Source organism: Macrobrachium rosenbergii, chromosome 37, assembly GCF_040412425.1.
Source record: "Macrobrachium rosenbergii isolate ZJJX-2024 chromosome 37, ASM4041242v1, whole genome shotgun sequence".
Lineage (NCBI taxonomy): Eukaryota > Metazoa > Arthropoda > Malacostraca > Decapoda > Palaemonidae > Macrobrachium > Macrobrachium rosenbergii.
In genome coordinates this window covers 39,024,632-39,045,469 of record NC_089777.1, presented here as the reverse complement: position 1 = coordinate 39,045,469, position 20,838 = coordinate 39,024,632, and the positions used below count along the sequence as shown (strand labels likewise).

The following is a 20,838-nucleotide window of genomic DNA, read 5'->3' as shown; positions in this document are numbered from 1 at the left end:
TTACAGGCATAGCCTGCATGAAGTAAAAACCCGTCTTAGTCACAATCTTCGCCGTCTGGAAAATCAAGCATTGGTGTCAAGGGCTGACAGCTACCAGGCACTGCTTACTGCTATTGCAGGAGATATTGTTAACCAAAGACAGCACAAAGTAGCAAGGAGAATGGTAAGCTGTAATATTATGATGTAAGAAATATGTTGAGTTTGGCTGGTTGGTGATTACTGGTATATCCTTCACGGTGTTTCTAATAGGTCATAAAGTATAACAGGATAAGTATAGTTGATGAATATGGTATTCTTCAAGGTGTTTCTAATAGGTCATACAGTGTAACAGGGTAAGTATAGTTGGTGAATATGTTAACCCTCTAACGCCGAGCCTCTATTTACAAAAACGTCTCCCGTATGCCGGCGGCGTTCGGGAGTTAGTGCCGAAGCGGAAAAAAGTTTTTTTCAAAAAATCACAGCACGCTTAGTTTTTAAGATTAAGAGTTCATTTGTGGCTCCTTTTTTTGTCATTGCCTGAAGTTTAGTATGCAACCATCAGAAATGAAAAAAAATATCTTTATCATATATAAATCTATATTGAAATATATGACAGCGCAAAAAAAAATTTTCATATATAATTTTATACAAATCGCGCTGTGAGCAAAACGGTTAAAGCTAACGGGTTATTTTTTTTCTTTGTATTGTATACTAAATTGCGATGATTTTGGTATATAACAAATTGTAAAACGATCAAAGCAACACAGATAAAATATTATCACAAAATGATGCATGAATTCGTAACGGGCGGACGTAAAAAAATGTTTTTTTCAAAAATTCACCATAAATCGAAATATTGTCCTAGAGACTTCCCATTTGTTGAAAAATGAAGCTAATTGATTGAATATTACTAGACTGTAAGTGTTTTAGCTTACAATTGCAGTTTTCGACCATTTCGGTCGAGTTAAAGTTGACTAAAAGTCGAATTTTTTCTATTTATCGTGATTTATATGAAAATATTTCAAAACTGATAAAAGCTACAACCATGAGTTATTTTCTGTTGTATTCTACATGAAATTGCACACATTTTCATATATAAAAGTTTATGTAACGACTAATATAAAACGGTGCAAACATTACGACAATGTGGAAAAGAATTTCTGAGATGTTCGGCCGAGTTACATGGACGTAAGGAAAATGTTTTTTCAAAAAATTCACCATAAATCGAAATATTGTGCTAAAGACTTCCAATTTATTGCAAAATGAAGGTAAATAATTGAATATTACTAGAATGTAAGAGTTTTAGCTTACAATTACGTTTTTTGACCATTTCGGTCAAGTTAAAGTTGACCGAAGGTTGAAAAGTTATCGTGATTTATGTGAAAATATTTCAAAACTGATAAAAGCTACAACCTTGAGTTATTTTCTGTTGTATTCTACATGAAAACATTTTCATATAAAAGTTTATGTAATGACTAATGTAAAACGATGCAAACATTACAATAATAAAGAATTTCTGAGATGTTTGAATATTTTTTTTTTTTTTTTTTTTTTTTTTTTTTTTTTTTTTTACTCGAAAATGTAGAGAGTTTGTTGCAAAATTCATGATTGAATGTAAGAGTTTTAGCTTATAATTGCGTTTTTGTACCATTTCGTCGAGTTAAATTTGACCGAAGGTTGAAATTTTGCAGTTATCGTGATTTATATGAAAATATTTCAAAACTGATAAAAGCTACAATATGAGTTATTTTCTGTTGTATTCTACATGAAATAACGACATTTCCATATATAAAACTTTATGTAACGACTAATATAAAACGGTGCAAACATTACGAGAACATGACGAAAGAATTTCTGGCGCGGACGTAAGGAAAAAGTTTTTTTCAAAAATTCACCATTAATCGAAATATTGTGCTAGAGACTTCCAGTTTGTTGGAAAATGAAGGTAAATGATTGAATATTACTAGAATGTAAGATTTTTAGCTTACAATTGCGTTTTTTTACCATTTCGGTCGAGTCAAAGTTGACTGAAGGTTGAAATTTTGGCAGTTATCGTGATTTATATGAAAATGTTTCCAAACTGATAAAAGCTACAACCATGGGTTGTATTTTGCTGTATTTTACATGAAATTGTGCACATTTTCATATATAAAACTTTATGTAACAGCTAATATAAAACAGTGCAAAAATTACGACAAAGTGACAAATTCTGTGCTAGAGACTTCCAATTTGTTGCAAAATGAAGGTAAATGATTGAATATTACTAGAATGTAAGAGTTTTAGCTTACAATTGTGTTTTTCGACCATTTCAGTCGAGTCAAAGTTGACCGAAGGTTGAAATTTTTTGTAGTCGACGTACGGTACGTCCACTCGGCACCCAACAGACAATTTTAGTCGACGTATGATACGTCCAGTCGGCGTTTAAGGGTTAAGAGAGTGGTTATTTTATAGTATTACTCATGAAATAACATTCAGTCCTTAATTGTAAGTTTTTAAGTTTTACTCTACATTCATAGCTACTTAACATTCATAGCTACTTAACATTCATAGCTACTTAGGAAAGTAACTTGTATTTGCCTCGCCATGCTGTATGTAAAATATTTTCATTGTTGTCTGTCCAGTGTCATATAAAAGCTGGGAATGTTGGGTTAATTTTGGCAAAATTAGTCATTGTCTACAAATAATTTTAACTTTATTTTACTCTAGGGGGGATACTTGAGAATAAAGGGAGAACTGGAATTGAAATACATGTTATGTTAACTCATTTTTAGTAGGATGATTTCTTTGCAGTTTCATAGTGGTATGAATGTTATTGTGTAAAGCAACTGGAATGTATATCAGAAGAATTAGATATATCAGTGACCATAAAGAATCACCCTTGACTTTGTTCTTACAAGGATACAGTTCATCTTTTGTATGGATAACCTTCAGTGACAGCTGCTTTTGTCATTGAAGCTTGGTAACAAGGTAATTAATGGTGTTAAGTAGGTGAGTTAAAGTTGATTATATATCAGTTTTAGAGGTTTAATCATTATTATCTTATTTTTATTTTCTGCATTAGTAAAGTATGGGCATTATGAAATGTATAAAAAGCACGTTTAATTTTTATAAGATGTTTTTATAGCAAAACATTCTTTGTATTTAGAGGTATTCATTCGTGTTGTGACGTCATAGGACAACAAATGGCAGGAGGCAGCAAAATGCAAACAATGTAGGCAGGAGGGATGAAAAGACTGTGGTGCGGTAGAGAGAGCTCTGTGATGGTTAAGTTGTCAATTTTTGGTTGTAAGTCTGTTTTGTGGTTTTTTGTAGTCATAAGCTGGATTATAAAAGAAGAACAATATGCACAGGTGGGTGGATTGCATAATTGTAGCATTTTTGGACGGGTTAGACTAGAAAAAGTTTTAAGTGGTAGCAGGGCAGGGTTGGTTAAAAATGGACGGATCCGATGGTAAACTCTGGAAGATGAAATGGAGAAGAGACTATCCGAGATTTAGTGGGACACTGGGCAATTATAAAGGATGGAGAGGACAAGTCGAAGATTGGCTTGTGGTGTGTGGAGAAGAAGTGAAATATCCTGGGATAGAGATAAGAATGAGATTAAAAGGAAAAGCTTTAGAAGTAACAGAAGCAATAGATAGAGATGAACTTAAGGATAAAGAGGATTCAGAGATAATCCTGTCCAAACTAAGTGAAGTATATCCAGAAGATACGCTAATGGAAAATTACAGTAAAATGAAAAACTATTTTAAAATAGAAAGAGAATCTAGTGAAAAGATGAGAGATTTTATAATTAGGTATGAAAAGGCAGAGTGTAGTAGGGCGATAAGGAAAAGCATGCTTGAAGGGGAAGCAAAAGATTTTCATAGAAAATCAAAACAAAATGGTATTAGGAGCTTGTGGTCAAGGAAAGTTGGAATATAAAACAGTGTCGCAGATAATGAAAAGAATATTTGAGGGGTTAGGGAATAAAGAGGAGGAGGAATGGTTGGGATCAGAAGGCTATGCGAATTTCGGGAGAGGGAGGGAAAACCAAAGATATCGGGGAGAAGGGAATCAAGGTAGAGGTGAAAGAAGTCTTAAAAGTAGAGAAGGGAAAGTAACATTGTGTGCAATATGCAAATCAGAATGGCGTTGGACTAGAGATTGTCCTCAGAATTTGTAAAATAAAAAGAAATCAGAAACTGGACAAGAAGAAAAAGTTTATATAGGAGAAGTTAGTAAAATAGAGGAAGAATCTTGTGAGGAGGTTGATGCAGTTTTAGACACAGGATGTAAATCGACAGTTTGTGGGGAATTGTGACTAGCACGCATTGTCCTAGGTTTGAATCAGGAAGAGTTGAGGAGAATGAATGATACTAAGAAAGAGTCTAATAAAGTATTTAATTTTGGTGAGTCATCATATAAGGCAAAAGGAATAATGGAAATACCAGTGATATTGAAAAGCAAAAAGTTGTATTTGAAGACCAAAATTTGCAGGGTGATGTGCCATGGTTAATAGGTAAGAAAACCATGAGTAAAATGGGTATGACTATAAATTTAAAAGATAATTGTGTTAAAATAGAAGTATTAGGGGAAATGAAGGTAAAGTTAAGAGAAGACAAACAGGGCCACTTAAGAATACCAATTTTGAGGAGGAAGGTAGAAGAAGAATTGTTACTGGAGGGAGGGAAGGTAAGGGAAAGAGTCTAAGGGAAATTAAAGGTGCAATGATGAAGCTACGTTTGCAATTTGGTCACGGAAGTGGAGATAAAATATGAAAGCTAACAGAAGCAGCACGGAGGAGTGATGTTTGAGTGAGAAAGAAAAAGAGGAAATGCAAAGGTTACTAACAGACTTAATTGCAAGTTGTGAGTTATGTAAAAGATACAAAAGAAACCCAGCTAAACCAGTAGTGGGATTTTCTTGGAGTAAAACATTTAATGAAGTTGTAGCAATGTATGTGGGAGAGATAGAAGAGAGAAAATTCTTGGTAATGGTAGATATGGCAACGACGTATTGTCAGGCTTTTTGGATAAAAGACAAGAAACCAGAAGCTATCATAAAAACATTTTTGGTGGGTGGTTTGCTATATTTAGAGCGCCTTCTAAAATATTGTCAGACAACGGGGAGAATTTCAAAATGAAAAAGTGAAGAGGATAGCAGAAACATGGAATATTAAAGTATTGGCCACAGCATCTGAATCTCCTTGGAGCAATGGAATATGTGAAAGACAGTCAGCATAATCAAAGAAAGCTTAACCCTCTAACGCCAAGCCTCTATTTACAAAAACGTCTCCTGTATGCCGGCAGCGTTCGGGAGTTAGCACCGAAGCGGAAAAAAAGTTTTTTCAAAAAATCACAGCACGCTTAGTTTTTAAGATTAAGAGTTCATTTTTGGCTCCTTTTTTGTCATTGCCTGAAGTTTAGTATGCAATCATCAGAAATGAAAAAATATCATTATCATATATAAATATTGAAATATATGACAGCGCAAAAAAAAATTTTCATATATAATTTTATACAAATCGCGCTGTGAGCAAAACGGTTAAAGCTAACGGGTTACTTTTTTTTCTTTGTATTGTACACTAAATTGCGATGATTTTGGTACATAACAAATTGTAAAACGATCAAAGCAACACAGAGAAAATATTATCACAAAATGATGCATGAATTAGTAGCGTAGTGGCGGACGTAAAAAATGTTTTTTCAAAATTCACCATAAATCGAAATATTGTACTAGAGACTTCCCGTTTGTTGAAAAATGAAGCTAATTGATTGAATATTACTAGACTGTAAGTGTTTTAGCTTACAATTGCAGTTTTCGACCATTTCGGTCGAGTTAAAGTTGACCGAAGGTCAAATTTTTTCTATTTATCGTAATTTATATGAAAATATTTCAAAACTAATAAAAGCTACAACCATGAGTTTATTTTCTTTTGTATTCTACATGAAATTGCGCACATTTTCATATATAAAAGTTTATGTAACGACTAATGTAAAACGATGCAAACATTACGACAACGTGTGAAAAGAATTTCTGAGATGTTCGGCCGAGTTACGCGCAGATACGTATGAGGAAATTTTTTTTAGAAATTCACCATAAATCGAAATATTGTGCTAGAGACTTCCAGTTTGTTGCAAAATGAAGGTAAATGATTGAATATTACTAGAATGTAAGAGTTTTAGCTTATAATTGTATTTTTTTACCATTTCGGTCGAGTTAAAGTTGACCGAAGGTTGAAATTTTGGCAGTTATCGTGATTTATGTGAAAATATTTCAAAACTGATAAAAGCTACAACCATGAGTTATTTTCTGTTGTATTCTACATGAAATTGCGCACATTTCCATATATAAAACTTTATGTAATGACTAATATAAAACGGTGCAAACATTACGAGAACATGACGAAAAGAATTTCTGCTGGACGTAAGGATTTTTTTTTTTTTTTTTTTTTTTTTTTTTTTTCAAAAATTCACCATAAATCGAAATATTGTGCTAGAGACTTCCAATTTGTTGCAAAATGAAGGTAAATGATTGAATATTACTGAAATGTAAGAGTTTTAGCTTACAATTGCGTTTTTTTACCATTTCGGTCGAGTCGAAGTTGACCGAAGGTTGAAATTTTGGCAGTTATCGTGATTTATATGAAAATATTTCCAAACTGATAAAAGCTACAACCATGGGTTGTATTTTGTTTTATTATACATGAAATTGCGCATATTTTCATATATAAAACTTTATGTAACGGCTAATATAAAACATTGCAAAAATTACGACAAAATGACGAAAGAATTTCTGAAATTTTCGGCCGAGTTACCACGCGGACATAAGGAAAAAGTTTTTTTTTTTTTTTTTTTTTTTTTTTTTTGCCATAAATCGAAATATTGTGCTAGACACTTCCAATTTGTTGCAAAATGAAGGTAAATGATTGAATATTACTAAAATGTAAGAGTTTTAGCTTACAATTGCGTTTTTCTACCATTTCGGTCAAGTCAAAGTTGACTGAAGGTTGAAATTTTTTGTAGTCGACGTATGGTACGTCCACTCGGCACCCAACAGACAATTTTAGTCGACGTATGATACGTCCAGTCGGCGTTTAAGGGTTAAGAAGATGAAAGAAGATGAAGTGGATTGGTCCATAGTGTGGCGGAATTCAAACCCACAAACAAAACAACAAACAACACTCACCCTGATCTTCGGCTGCTGGAGATGGATAAAGGCCGCCGTAACAACCACAACCGCAAACAACCACAAACACAAGGAAATACAAAAAAAAAGAAACGGAACACACACACACAAATAAACAGCACACCAACAACTCCGAGAAAAGCATACGACAAAAACTGTCCCACACAAGAACCACTGACCGGCACTAGCTCTGACTAAAGACTCCAAAAAAGACTGCCTTCAAAGCCGAAAAATCCTCACACACACATTCCACAGACAGACAGCGCCGTAAACAAACTAACGACCTCATCCCTCTTCCAACAACCAAGCACTCACTTACGACAAGTTACAATTACACTCTCTCTCTCTCTCTCTCTCTCTCACAAAACGTTGGGAAATGCTAAATAAAAACAAATTTATTCATCCTCTATATTTCTCCCCTTTTAGCATTTCCCAACCAACACCTTTCACACCTCTTTCAAATCGCCTTACGCAACACCCACGGATGCTCACTAGCAGGTCCTCTAGATCGCGTTCATAGGGCACGCAATCATTCTCTCAGAATCACTCTCTCTCCTAGCAACATTCAAACTCACATCATCTCCTCCATTCTCTCTCAGATTCACGCTATCTTCTTCACTATTACCACTCTCAATTTCATCCACAATCTCATCTATACCCTCTAACTCGTTCCCAAATACCTCCCCAATTCTTCAACTAACCCATCCCATTCGCTCATTGACCTTTCCAATTCTTGCAACGATTCATTCATGCTTTCAATCACTTTGTCTATCACTGCTACGCTCTCTTACTCTTACACTTTCGCTCACCTCCAACCGCTCACCAACCCCTACACGTTCAGTCAACTCAGTTATATCAAACCCGCATATGCTATACGTTCTATCCATACCATCCCATTCATCCGTAATACACGCTTTATCACTCATTTCCACTTTGGCACTCACACCCCTATCACACAACTTACGACCATTCAGTTTACTCACGTTCTTCCCTTTCTTACGTTTTTACCATACTCTACCAAAACAAATTGCTGATCCTCCATACACAAGCTCTCATGCATACTTGGTTGACCCACATTCGATTTCAACCATTTATACACCCCATTCTCTCTCACATATTCCGGTACATCCTTCCATCTACATAACTGGTTGTGATGCGCTCGCATTTCTCTCACACTACCATCTACACATACTTCCCCTACAACATAACTAAGCCCACTGGGACCAACTTCCAACACCTCATACGGACCCTCAAATTTTTCACGCACTTTAGTTACATTCAACCGCCCTTTCTCGATTACTTCTTTCAACACTTTCTCGCCCACCTTGTAACTTTCAAACCTTTCATGCGCCTTCTTCCATACCTCCCTATCATTCTCAGATAGACCCAATCTCGGTCTCACTATCTTTTCAAAATTTAACACATATTTACACGGAGACATACCAATACCCTTATGCACAGTGGCGTTGTATACCCACAACGCCGCCAAACATTTACATCCCAATCATTATCACATTCACTCATCATACGTAATATCTCTGTCAACGTTCTCACCGTTCGTTCCGCCAATCCATTCGCACTGGGCATATACGGCGAGAGTACACATGTTCTATGCCCCAATCACGCAACATTTGCTCAAACTCCCATCCAACAAATTCAGGCCCATTGTCACTCAACATTCGGCATTCGGCTTGCACACGCACATTGGCAACATCACTTGACCCACCATTCTCGCCACAGTCTCACTCTTTTTGTTCCGAATCGCTACCGCATATGCAAACTTACTCAAATGATCTACCATTACATTTGTTACTAATGTACCTTTCGCTTCATGCATACACGTTCTCACGGCTACATTCACCTGCTTAGCTTCCTCACAACCATCCTCATCGCATTCATCTTCAACGATATCCTCAACCCTACCCCGTATTCCCTCATTTTCCCCACAATCACCTTTCTTAACCAGCCAGCTACAAGTATCCTTTCCACAGTGAACATTTAAAATCACATTCATACCATTTTCATCCACCCTTCCTTTATACTCCACCGGCCTATTCCATCCAAAGAACAATCGTACTGTAATTTTAAACATTTCAGCCACTACCAACAAGACTTTCACTAACTTTTCCTCCTCATCTAATTCCCTTCCTTCCTCTCGCACTCCTCCTTCCGGCATCTCATTCATCACCTTTTCACGTAACTCGTTCATGCTCGCAGGTACTCCGTCAATCAACCCATTTGTTTCCAAATTACTCAACCCCAAACAGACATTCCACACACTCGATTCTCCCCTACATACTGTTGCTTTACCACAAATCCTACAGGTACTTGGTCCGGGTCCCAGTCGCTCCTAACCCTATCATCTCGTTCAGTCCACATACGCGACATAGCATCCGCAACAATATTCTGTCTACCTTGTACATACTCTACCTTAAAACTAAACTCATTCAAATCCTCTATCGTTCTCGCAATTCTAGCATTCACACTCTCCTTTTTAACCATATATACTAGCGGTCGATGGTCCGTCCAGTATCACAAAATCTACCCCATATAAAAATACTTTCAACGCTTTCACACAAAACCTTATTGCAGCCAATTCCTTTTCAATCACCGAATATTTCAACTCTGCCTTTCCAAACGCCTTGCTCACATAAGCAATTACTCTCAATTGTTCTCCCCATTCGCCTTCTGCATTTGTACCAAGCATCCTCCCATACTATATTTACTTGCATCCGTATACAGTTCTAGTTTATTCAGCATTCTCACTATAGTCCGGGAAAGCCAACGCCACGTCTCTTGCAGCCTCCTCTTTCAATCTCTCGAACGCCGATCATTTGCTCATCCCATTTCAATCTTACACAATTTCTCTTCCCCGTCCATTCAGTAAGTGGTTTCCCGATCCCTGAACAATCCTTTATAAACTTCCTTCCAAACTCAATTAAACCCAAAAATCCTTTCAACTCACGCGACGGTCCGGGACGGAAATTCCTTTACCTTATTCACGAACTTATCACTCTTCCTTACACCTCTTCCACTCACCATATGCCCTAGGAATTCCACCTCCCAGCCAACCAAGCACACTTTTCAAGTTTTACTTTTATTCCTACTTCTTCCAACCTTTCTAACACTCGTTCAAGCAGTTCCATATTCTCTTCTACAGTCTCACTGCAATCAAAATATCATCTATAAAAGTTACCTTCTTGCGATCAAACCCGGCCAGAACCACATTCATTGCCCTTTGGAAGGCAGCAGGCGCTGATTAGCCAGTCCGAAACTTAATCTCGGAACTGGTAGTGGCAGGAACTACTAGAAAAGGCCGTAATATGCCTGCTCCCTTCCTCCAGAGGCATCTGGTAATAGCCCTTACCAAATCTAATTTTGTAAACACTTTCATTCCATTCATCTTGTACACACAATCAGACACCACATTCATCGGGAATCGCTCTTTCACAGTTACTTCATTCACCTTCCGATAATCCACACACATTCGCAAACTTCCATCTGGCTTACGTGCGGTACAATGGGGCTATTCCAGGCGCCGTACTCCTTTCAATCACTCCCACCCTCTCAAGCTCCTCACACTGCTCCTCTATCTCACGATTGATAGACGGAGAAAAATGTCGGGACGCTGATATATGGGGGGTGTCGTCTTCCAGAACTATTTTAAATTCGGAAGCTTGATCCCCAAAATCCTCGCCACCACGACTCAATGCCCCCTGCCTATCCCACAACATTCTCCTCAATCGTTCTCTTACGTTATCACTTACATTTTTCATCTACCTTTACTCTTTCTTTTCAACTCCTCATACGTCCAATCATTAGCTCCTTTCAAATCACCTGTCATCACCTGCGTCCGCACCTTCACGTACCTCTCATCATCCACATTAACCAACGTCGTAATATTCCCACGAATCTCCTCACATATTCCTCGGACTCGCTTCTTCCTGACACTCGGCAATGACGTTATATATACCCTCGGATCTCCCATGTTCAAAACCCCATCATATACACACACATTTGCCCTGACTAATTTATTTATGTCTATTCCCTCAACCACATACTCACACCTATCATTGTTGGCTATCCCGAGGCTATCCGGCCATGCCACTTTCACACTCACAACTTCTCCAATCTCATGTGGCACTTTTACCCTCTCTGTCGCAATTACAGGCACTCTCTTCCACAATTTTTTCTCAACCCTACCATCCTTCCCCAAATACAAATCCCCAAGCACATCCCCTTTCATACGTAATTCAATTACATTCATACTAGGACGGACCACCATCCCGCATTTTTTCAAAAACTCACATCCCAATAAAATATCATATTTATCATTCGTACTTTCAATCACACAAAAATCACTTTCATCCATCACTACACCCCCAATTTCTAACCGTTCACACACTCTTCCAACCACTGCTACCCCTAAATTTCCAATCCCTCTTACTTCCCCCTGACAGTTCCTAATCTCACACGTATTCCTCAATTTCTCACATCCATTCTTAAATATGACATTCATACTACACCGGTATCTACTAAGGCAATCAATCTTACTCCCTTACAACACACTTGCACACTCATGCACTCGTCAGTCTTTCCAGCAAAACCTCCCTCATGCAACAACCCCTCACGTACATGCATCACACGCACCGCTTGCATCCTGGAGGATCCACCCATTTGAACCCCCTTCACACTCAGTTTCCCGAATTTGCTGTCACAGTCACCCTCTTTCGTCTACATACACTTGATACATGCCCTTCCATTCCACATTCGTCACACTTCGCTCTCGGTTCTGAACACATTTCTCGCATAATGCCCATTCTTACCACAGTTACCACATATTACATTCACTGGGTACCCTACAACCATTAGCAACATGACCCACCTGTCCGCACCTGTAGCATTTAACCCCTATCTTTCGTACACTCCCTTACCAAATGTCCCGGTTGCCCACACCAAAAACACGCTCCTAAAGCCCACCTACACTCATTCTTTGTATGTCCTTCCTTTCCACATCTAAAACACTTCGCTCGACTTCCACTCACCAACCTTCCCCTTTGTACAGTACTATCCCTAACCCGTCCAACCCGTTGTTCCCTTACAAACCCATCATTCATCCTCACTGGCACCTCTACATTACTTGCTCTTACACTCCTATCTATTACACTATCGGCCATTCTCATTGGGCCCCTCAACACTGCATCCCTAAAGCTTCCGAACTCTGGTACTCTCTCATCTACCCCAGCCCTTACACTTACACTTCTGCTCTCTTTTATAACCCTGTCAAGCTCATAATCTTCTACAATTTCCAAAATTTCTCCCCAAGTCAACCTTTCATTCGTCCATCTTTTCTTCTCCTTCCGCTTCAAGTTCACAAATTCTCTAACTCCATCTGGCACTGTCCCTAACAACTTCCGTACTAACTCCTTACATTCATCTATCCCATCATCCCCAAACTTCTTCCTTGCCAACGTCTCCAGCCTACAAGCATACAGTGACAAGGTTTCCCCAGCTTTCATTCTTGCCTCATCAAATTCATTCTTCCTCTTATACTTGACACTCGCTTTCTTTCATCGCTTGCTCTTGCTCACTAATCTAGCTTTCACCTTGTCATACTCAACATCCCCCACACTCATAATAACCCTATACATATCAAGTAAAAACCCAGTCAAATACTCTCCTATTTCTCGTGCCCACACTCTCTTACTTTCCCCATACTTATCCTGACAAAACCTTTCATACTCCCTAAAGAAATCATGCACATCCCTACTTCCATACTCATTATACTTTTCACACCGGGGTACCTCCCTCACATACATAGCCTTTCTCACTTCTTTCTCACTTTCACTCTCACTTTCGCTACTTTCACTCTGTCCTTTCATACCCTCTTCCGAATACAAAGAGTCCACCTCCGCACTTACATTCATCTTACTCATTACACTCTTCTTCCCCCTCTTTTTATCCACTTTTATCCACTCGCCTCCATCCACCTCACTATCACTACTGCCTTCACCCTCTCCCTTCTTTCCGGCCTTTCCCACTTCCTTACTCTTCTTACCAGTTTCCTTCCCTTTCCCTTCTTCCCTTTTTCTTCCCTGACTTATCCTTACTTTCCCTCTGTTCCTTCCCTTGCTTTTCATTCCCCTTTTTCCTTACCCTGCCTTTCATTCCCTCGTTTCTTACTTCCTATTCCCATATCACTTTCATCACTTACGCTTCCATTCACTTCTTCCTCCTTTTCTTTCTCTCTTGCCCCTTCACACGTTCCAGAGAACCTGCCTCCAACAGCCCCTTCTCCAAAAAACACCTTGAACATACCTTTCACCATTTCTTCCACACCTTTCATCATTCCCTCCAACTTTTTATCCATCCTCTCTTCCATTCTCTCTTCGGACTCTTTCATCTCCCCTTTCATTTCTTCTTTTGCACTTCTTAGCATTCCTCCCATCTCCTCCAACTGACTCCTCAACTCCTCATTCTCACTCCTCAGCCTCCCATTCTCCTCCTCCAGCCTGCCCTGGAGTTCCCTAGCCACTCGGAGTTCCTCTCTCAGTTTCTCTATCTCACTCATCCTGACCTCTTACTCTCACTCGACCCACCACAAACAATCTTAACGGCTATTTTACAACAGCCCCACGTTGGGCGCCAAATTTATGTGGCGGAATTCAAACCCACAAACAACACTCACCCTGATCTTCGGTTGCTGGAGATGGATAAAGGCTGCCGTAACAACCACAACCGCAAACAACCACAAACACAAGGAAATACAAAAAAAAAAAGAAACGGAACACACACACAATAAACAGCACACCAACAAGAAGACCAACAACTCCCAGAAAAGCATGCACGACAAAAACTGTCCCACACAAGAACCACTGACCGGCACTAGCTCTGACTAAAGACTCCAAAAAGACTGCCTTCAAAACCGAAAAATCCTCACACACACATTCCACAGACAGACAGCGCCGTAAACAAACTAACGACCTCATCCCTCTTCCAACAACCGAAGCACTCACTTACGACAACGACAATTACTCTCTCTCTCTCTCTCTCTCTCACAAAACATTGGGAAATGCTAAATAAAAACAAATTTATTCATCCCTCTATAATAGCATTAAGATGGGTAGTGAGTGCTAGGAACTGCTTAATGAATAATGATGGTATCTCCCCTAACGAACTAGTATTTGGAGAAAACCCTCTTTTGCCAAATTTAATGGGAGAAGAGAGTTCAAGTCCTGCAAGCAAAGAGAAAGGTATGGAAGAAAGCATAGTAAGGGATGAACTGAATGCAATGCATAAGGCCAGAGAAGTGTTGGTCAAAAATGAGTCTTGTAATAAAATAAGAATTGCTTTAAAGAAAAATAGATATAATATAGATAAAACACACACTGTGAAGGATGAATCTTGTCCATCAAAGGAACGGAATATAGATGGGCAGGAAGGAAGGGAGATGATAATGGGCTGGAGAAGGAATGCAGATAAAGAAGAGGCTAAAGAGAATTGGCAGAGGAAACACTGGAAGATGAAGGGGAAAGTGGGGTAATAGATACCCAAATTCAAAAAGGGAAATAGAGTTAGAGCTACGAACAAAAATACAGGACAAGTAGAAGAGTGGACTATATTACCGTATACAGTCATACCTCGAAATTACGCGAGGTTAGGTTCTGGAGCCCCTCGTGCAAGGTGAATTTTCGTGTAAGTTTGGCATGGTCTTTAAAAATGCTAATAAATGTTTATTTCCAGAGTTTAAGTACTAAATATGACCCTAATCATGCTTATTTAAAAGCTAACTTTTAAATGAACTAAAGTTAGTGTAATTTTATTTAAAATTTAGCTTATTACCCTTAAAAAGGGAATACAGTAAATGGTTGACATAAAAATTGAGTACTGCACAGTTTCATAATAGCGCATTTACAGTAGGTGCGTACGTATACTAATGTTACCCCTAATTCATGGGATGCCGTTTTCTTTGCGTCACTAGGCAAAACGTCACAGTCAACAAAAGTACAATTCCATAAAACATCGAAAACATGTACATAATGTTCGTAAAAGGTAGTACAGTACAGGTAAAATTCAATCAATTTAAAATTATATACTGTACAGGTAATGACATACAGAGAATAATAAGTGTTAAACGTATGTTTGAGCGCTAACTACGAATGAGAGAGAGAGATACTGTAATAAAGTAACTGTACTACTTTTGTATCGTATTTATGCGCAAATATATAAATACAAATTTTCCATTCTGATTTTACACCTAAAAACACGAAAACTTAAAAATTATACACACTTTCTACAGGGGTATCATCTTTGAAAAATGCAGGGTATCACATCTTGTAAAAGTACACCAATTGAACGTGCTGTAATTACATGCACATACAGATTGCACCAGCACTTTTCTCCGAGGTGAACAGAGTAATTTTCAAAGAATGACACTTATACAACTCTTAGTTACATCTCTGATATTACATTAAAGAATTCATTATATCAAATGAGAGCGACTGAACAACCTCATCTCAAGGTCATGTAAAGTCCTTGTGACAAAGACTTTGCAAATGGACATAATACTTGTATAATATTTATGTACAGAAATATAAATATAAAATTTCCATATCGATTTTACAGTTAAAAGCATGAAAACTTATAAATGTACTTCAAACATTAAACAAGCATTTTCTGCAGGGGTATCATCTTTGAAAAGTGCAGTTATTTTGCAAATGGGTATCACATCTTGTAAAAGTACACTAAGTGAATGTGCTGAAATTACCTTTGCATCATATTTATGCATGTACAAAAATAAAAATAACACATTTTTGATACAGATTGTACATGAAAGCATGAAATGCGTTTTTCATAGAGATTTTACACATGAAAGCATGAAATGCATTTTTCATAGAGATTTTGCACATTAAAACATCAATTGCATTTTTCATACAAATTTTACACATAGAAGCATGAAATGCATTTTTCATACAGATTTTACACATAAAAGAATGAAATGCATTTTTCATACAGATTTTACTCATAAAAGCATGAAAACTTGTAAATTACTTAAAAAATTAAACACCCACTTCTGCAGGGTTTCTCGAGAATTTCGTGTGTCTGTGAAAAAATCGCGTATGCCCATTAGTTAGGTTCCAGTGAAAAGTTCGTGTGTGTGTGAATTCGCGCAACTTGAATCGTGTAAGATTGAAGTATTACTGTATTTTTGTGTATAAGACGACCTTTAGATAAGACAAGGTAAAAAATTTTGACAAATTTTTATGAATTATCATGTATTTTTAGTATAAGTTGACTGCTAAATTACAAAACCAGCTGTGTATAGGCTAGCATTTGCAACAGCAGGTATCTTATGAAATGTTGGTTATGTAAAGATGATGATATTGCAAATGCTGTTTTATTTGCTACATGTATCCTTAGAAATTCAAAATACCGTATATACTCGCGTATCATGCAACTTTTTAAGAGATAATTTTGAAGCTAATTTTAAGGGGGTCACATCATACATGAAATATAAAATTAGGGAATGTAAATATTCACATATTAGTATCGTATTATGAAATACAAACGTAATGAGTATACAGTGAACCCCCCATATTCGCGGGGGATGCATCCCACACACCCCTGCGAATAGGTCAAATCCGCAAATGCTTAAAACCCCTCTAAAAACACTAAGAACTGCCCATTTTGATAGCTTAAACCAAGAAAAACCCTGTAAAAATGCTTATACCTGAGTATTTTAATATTTTATCACAAAAAGTGCATTTATTCATGAAAATTATATGAAAGTACAGTAATTAGTGAATATTTCTCAGTGAAAAATACCGCGAATGGGCGAATTTTCCGTGAATGATGGCTAGATATGTTCCACAGAGAAACCCGCGAATGCATGAGTCCGCGAACCATGAGAATGCGAATACAGGGGGTTTACTGTACATCTTTTCCATGGATCTTTTAACAAATTATACCTTACCTCACTGTATCCAGTAATATTGTATGTATTTGCATATTACTAATTGTATTATAAAATACAAACATAGCGATCATGCGCCATTTGCATTGTTTAGGTTTTCGTGAATGTGGACAACACCTTCCGGGAATTTTTGTTACGGCATCAATTCAATTTCCGTTTAAAGTTAATCATGGGGGAAGGTTTCGTCCCATTTACCACACACATTAAAACAACAGTAAAATGTGTTCTTTCATGCCCAGTAGTTTTGATTAAAATACTTTTCTCTCCAACATTGTTACAGTCAAGTTTGATGGCATATCTAAGTGTAGGAGTTTCATCCATGTTGCCCTTGCATGATAATTTATGGTCATTAGCGCTTGAACATTGTTTGTTTTCTCAGCTTCAGCTACAACTTGCAGCTTAAATTTAGCAGTATATTTCCTTGCGTTCTTTTCGCCATAGCAAACAACAGTATAATGTAAAATACATACCAGTCCTATTCTACTGAACGTCATTTGTAACATAACTACAGTAATTATTTGTTCATAGCAAAAAAGTTGTTTCTCGTTCAGTTGTTTATGGCTGTACTCGTTAAGTCAACGAGTGTAATGTAACTAACGATACTTTTACCACTCGCTTTTACTTTTTTAACTTATTTAACTAGAAGATGGGATAAAGAGATGGAGTAAAAGAGGTTAGTCCATAGTAATCTGGTCTCTCAAAAAAGGAACTAGCATGACACACGAGATACATGATAAAAGATTTTATGGGTGAAATTTTGGGGGTCACACGATGCACGAGATTGCGCGTTAATGAGTATATACTGTAAACGAAATGACAGTCAATTCTGTATCATGTTTTTCCTTCACACGTCGCCTAAAAGGGAAACCATTGTTTTGTTTACGTTTCATCACCAATCATAAGCAACCCCTAATAACAATACGATAAGTATGATGATTATTGTACATAATTATCGTTTGTATGACTGAATTGTTCTAAACAGTTATAAACAGTCTGAATTTTTAATGAAAAATGAATATTATGTTATCCTAAATGTTATTACTAGTGTAATTACACTATGTTACCGAAAGATAAGGTTGCTGTGAGTGCACCCATAATTCTATACAGTATCTACGTTTTGTCAGCTGGCTGGCCTTGCATAGATGAAAGTTGATTTCATTGATATGGAATTATTCCTTGAATAGGCTATTTACTATAAAGATATGCCAATAATATAGAAGGTAAAAATGGTTTTATTACCTTTATTATGACTTTATTTCATAATGTGAATCTTTTCATATATGTCGGTGGTTATCGCACCGAGGCCGAGGCTAGCCTACCGATAAACATCACTTAGAATTCAAGGTTTGATTTTTAGAATGGTAGTATAAGACAACCCCCAATATTTAGGGGTGAATTTAATGATTTAAAGGTAGTCTTCTATGCGGAAATATACGATAAGTCATGCAGTAAAAAGATTAAGCAAATCTTGGGCCGATTCGTACAATGTAGAAGACTCGCAGTCAGGTGACAAGGGATGGGGTAACTTAAGAGATTATAGCTGTGTAGAAAAAATTGAAGATGAAGAAGAGGTTTTGCTAGAATTTGAAAATAGAAGTGTAATTGAATCTAAAGAAAAAGAGCTGCAAAGTTGGAGAGAAAACAAGGCATATGAGGAGGTAAATGATGTTGGACTAAAAGCTATATCTACAAGATGGATAGTAACTGAAAAGGTAAAAGGGGGGCGAAAGGATACGTAAAGCGAGATTGGTAGCTAGAGGTTTTGAAGAAGAAATGCCCAAATGGAAAAAAGCCACTCCTAATTGAACCCAAGTACTTGTTCTGTGCCTTGCAGGTACTGCAGTTTTAAATGGACTTTTTTTATTTTTTTTTTTTTTTTTTTTTTTTTTTTTTTGTGTGTATGTAATGAAGTGTTGTGTTTTATGTCTCAGATAAAGCATTAACTGTGTATTTAATATGGTGAAAAGAAGCATTAAACTATCAGATTAGAGATGACATAGGTGTTAGAGTTGAATGCATATTATTTAGCTGATACTGTGCCTAATACTGCCTAATATTTTGTATTTTAGGAATTGCAGCGATTGCTTGTGACAGCAAAGCAGCTTGATGAAAAGGAAAAGTTTTATAAAGATCAATTAGAGTCATATCAAACTTATCTCAAAACTTGCCTTGCAAATATAGCTGCTCGAAACAAGTGAGTACTTAAGATATATTATGGTATATTTGAGATAACATTTCAGCTTTCAGAAGCTTTGTGTGTGTGAAACATAAAATACATCTGTAATAAATTTCTGTTGTCGCAATGGTATGTTTTAATGATTAAGGAATGGATTTAATTTCAATTTGTAGGAATGTCCATGAGTGCAGCAAGGCAGGTGGAGAGAAAGGACGGTCAAAGCAGGCTGTAAAGTATACTGCCATCAAACTGAAGGAAAAGGGTGTTTTATTGGAGATAGAAGATCTTCCAGAAATACAGATGAAGAATGTCTTGTTTGAAATAGCACCTTTAGCAACTACAGGAATTTTCCATGTTCAAGTCAAGTTTATGGGCGTGCCAATGGAATTTGTAGAAATAGATATACAGGTATGTTTGATCTCCTCTCTCTAAATATAGTTCTGAGTTGAGAAGAAATCAAATTATTATTTTGAAGTTGAAATTAGTGATGTGACATATTTCATACTTAAGATTTATGACATAATATTTTGGAAAATTTTCATAATCATTGCCAGAAAATTCTTTTAGCATCACTTGTGTGTGTTGATAACCATTGACCTGTGGTACATTAGCTAACCATAAGATGAAAACTGGAATGAAGCATAATTAAAACCCTTTCAGGTAAAGTTAATTATCTCTTGTATTATCAGGACCTTCTGCAGCAACAGTATGAAGGTGTCAGCGTCAAAAGGATGTTTGCCAAAGTGAAGGTTAATGTAAACCTCCTCCTTCATCTCCTGAATACTAAATTTTACTCAAAGAAAAAGTAAGATTAAGACATACAGTGTGTATATTATACAACTACTATAAATCTCATTTTGTGTCTATCAAGGGTAAGAAATTTTATAAACAACTATACCCGTTATTTCATTGTATTCCAGGTGGGGTGATAGACCAGATTTGTCTGTTTATCTTATACAATATAATTTTCAAAATGTTTATGTGCTGCCAACTTATTTTTGTTTTTTGGCTACTTCAAAGTGATGATACTTGGCTTTCATGCATTTTTCAAACTCATTTTACATCACTGAAAGATGTGGACTAGTTAATTTCTCAAATAATTCTCACATTTATAACATACTGAGCTTTACAAATCTGTTAGTAATTTAATTCAAATTGAAAAACTTTTTTAACCTTTGGTGCCCCACACTAGAGCCAGTCCATTTGTGTTTGATCTCTCTTTCACAGAGTATTTGTACTATCAAGTACAGATAGTACTATATCTATATATATATATATATATATATATATATATATATATATATATATATATATATATATATATATATATATATATATATATATATATGATATTATATACTGTATCTGTAGTGAATCATTGGTCATATTCTGAACAAATGAACTTCCCATTTCATTCTGGCTGTAACAGTTAAAAAAAAGCTCTTTGTTTTAATGTGTGTGCAGTATTCTAACAATTTTTTTTTTTCAGTTTAGCACAAGAGTATGAGTAGCATTTATTTGTAATTATATTTTTGTTGGT

General features: G+C 36.7%; 1 protein-coding gene across 2 annotated transcripts in view; it reads left to right on the top strand.

Moving 5' to 3' along the window:
* Nucleotides 1-20,569, top strand: part of LOC136825509 (ras GTPase-activating-like protein IQGAP1) — a 235,338-nt gene extending 214,769 nt beyond the window's left edge. For both annotated transcript variants that reach the window (XM_067082078.1, XM_067082077.1), the window contains exons 31-34: nt 7-163; nt 19,192-19,316; nt 19,472-19,706; nt 19,988-20,569. In XM_067082078.1, coding sequence (XP_066938179.1) covers nt 7-163; nt 19,192-19,316; nt 19,472-19,706; nt 19,988-20,107 — 637 coding nt within the window. In that variant the 3' untranslated portion in view covers nt 20,108-20,569. The remainder of the gene's footprint in view (nt 1-6; nt 164-19,191; nt 19,317-19,471; nt 19,707-19,987) is intronic.
* The last annotated feature ends 269 nt before the right edge of the window (nt 20,570-20,838 follow it).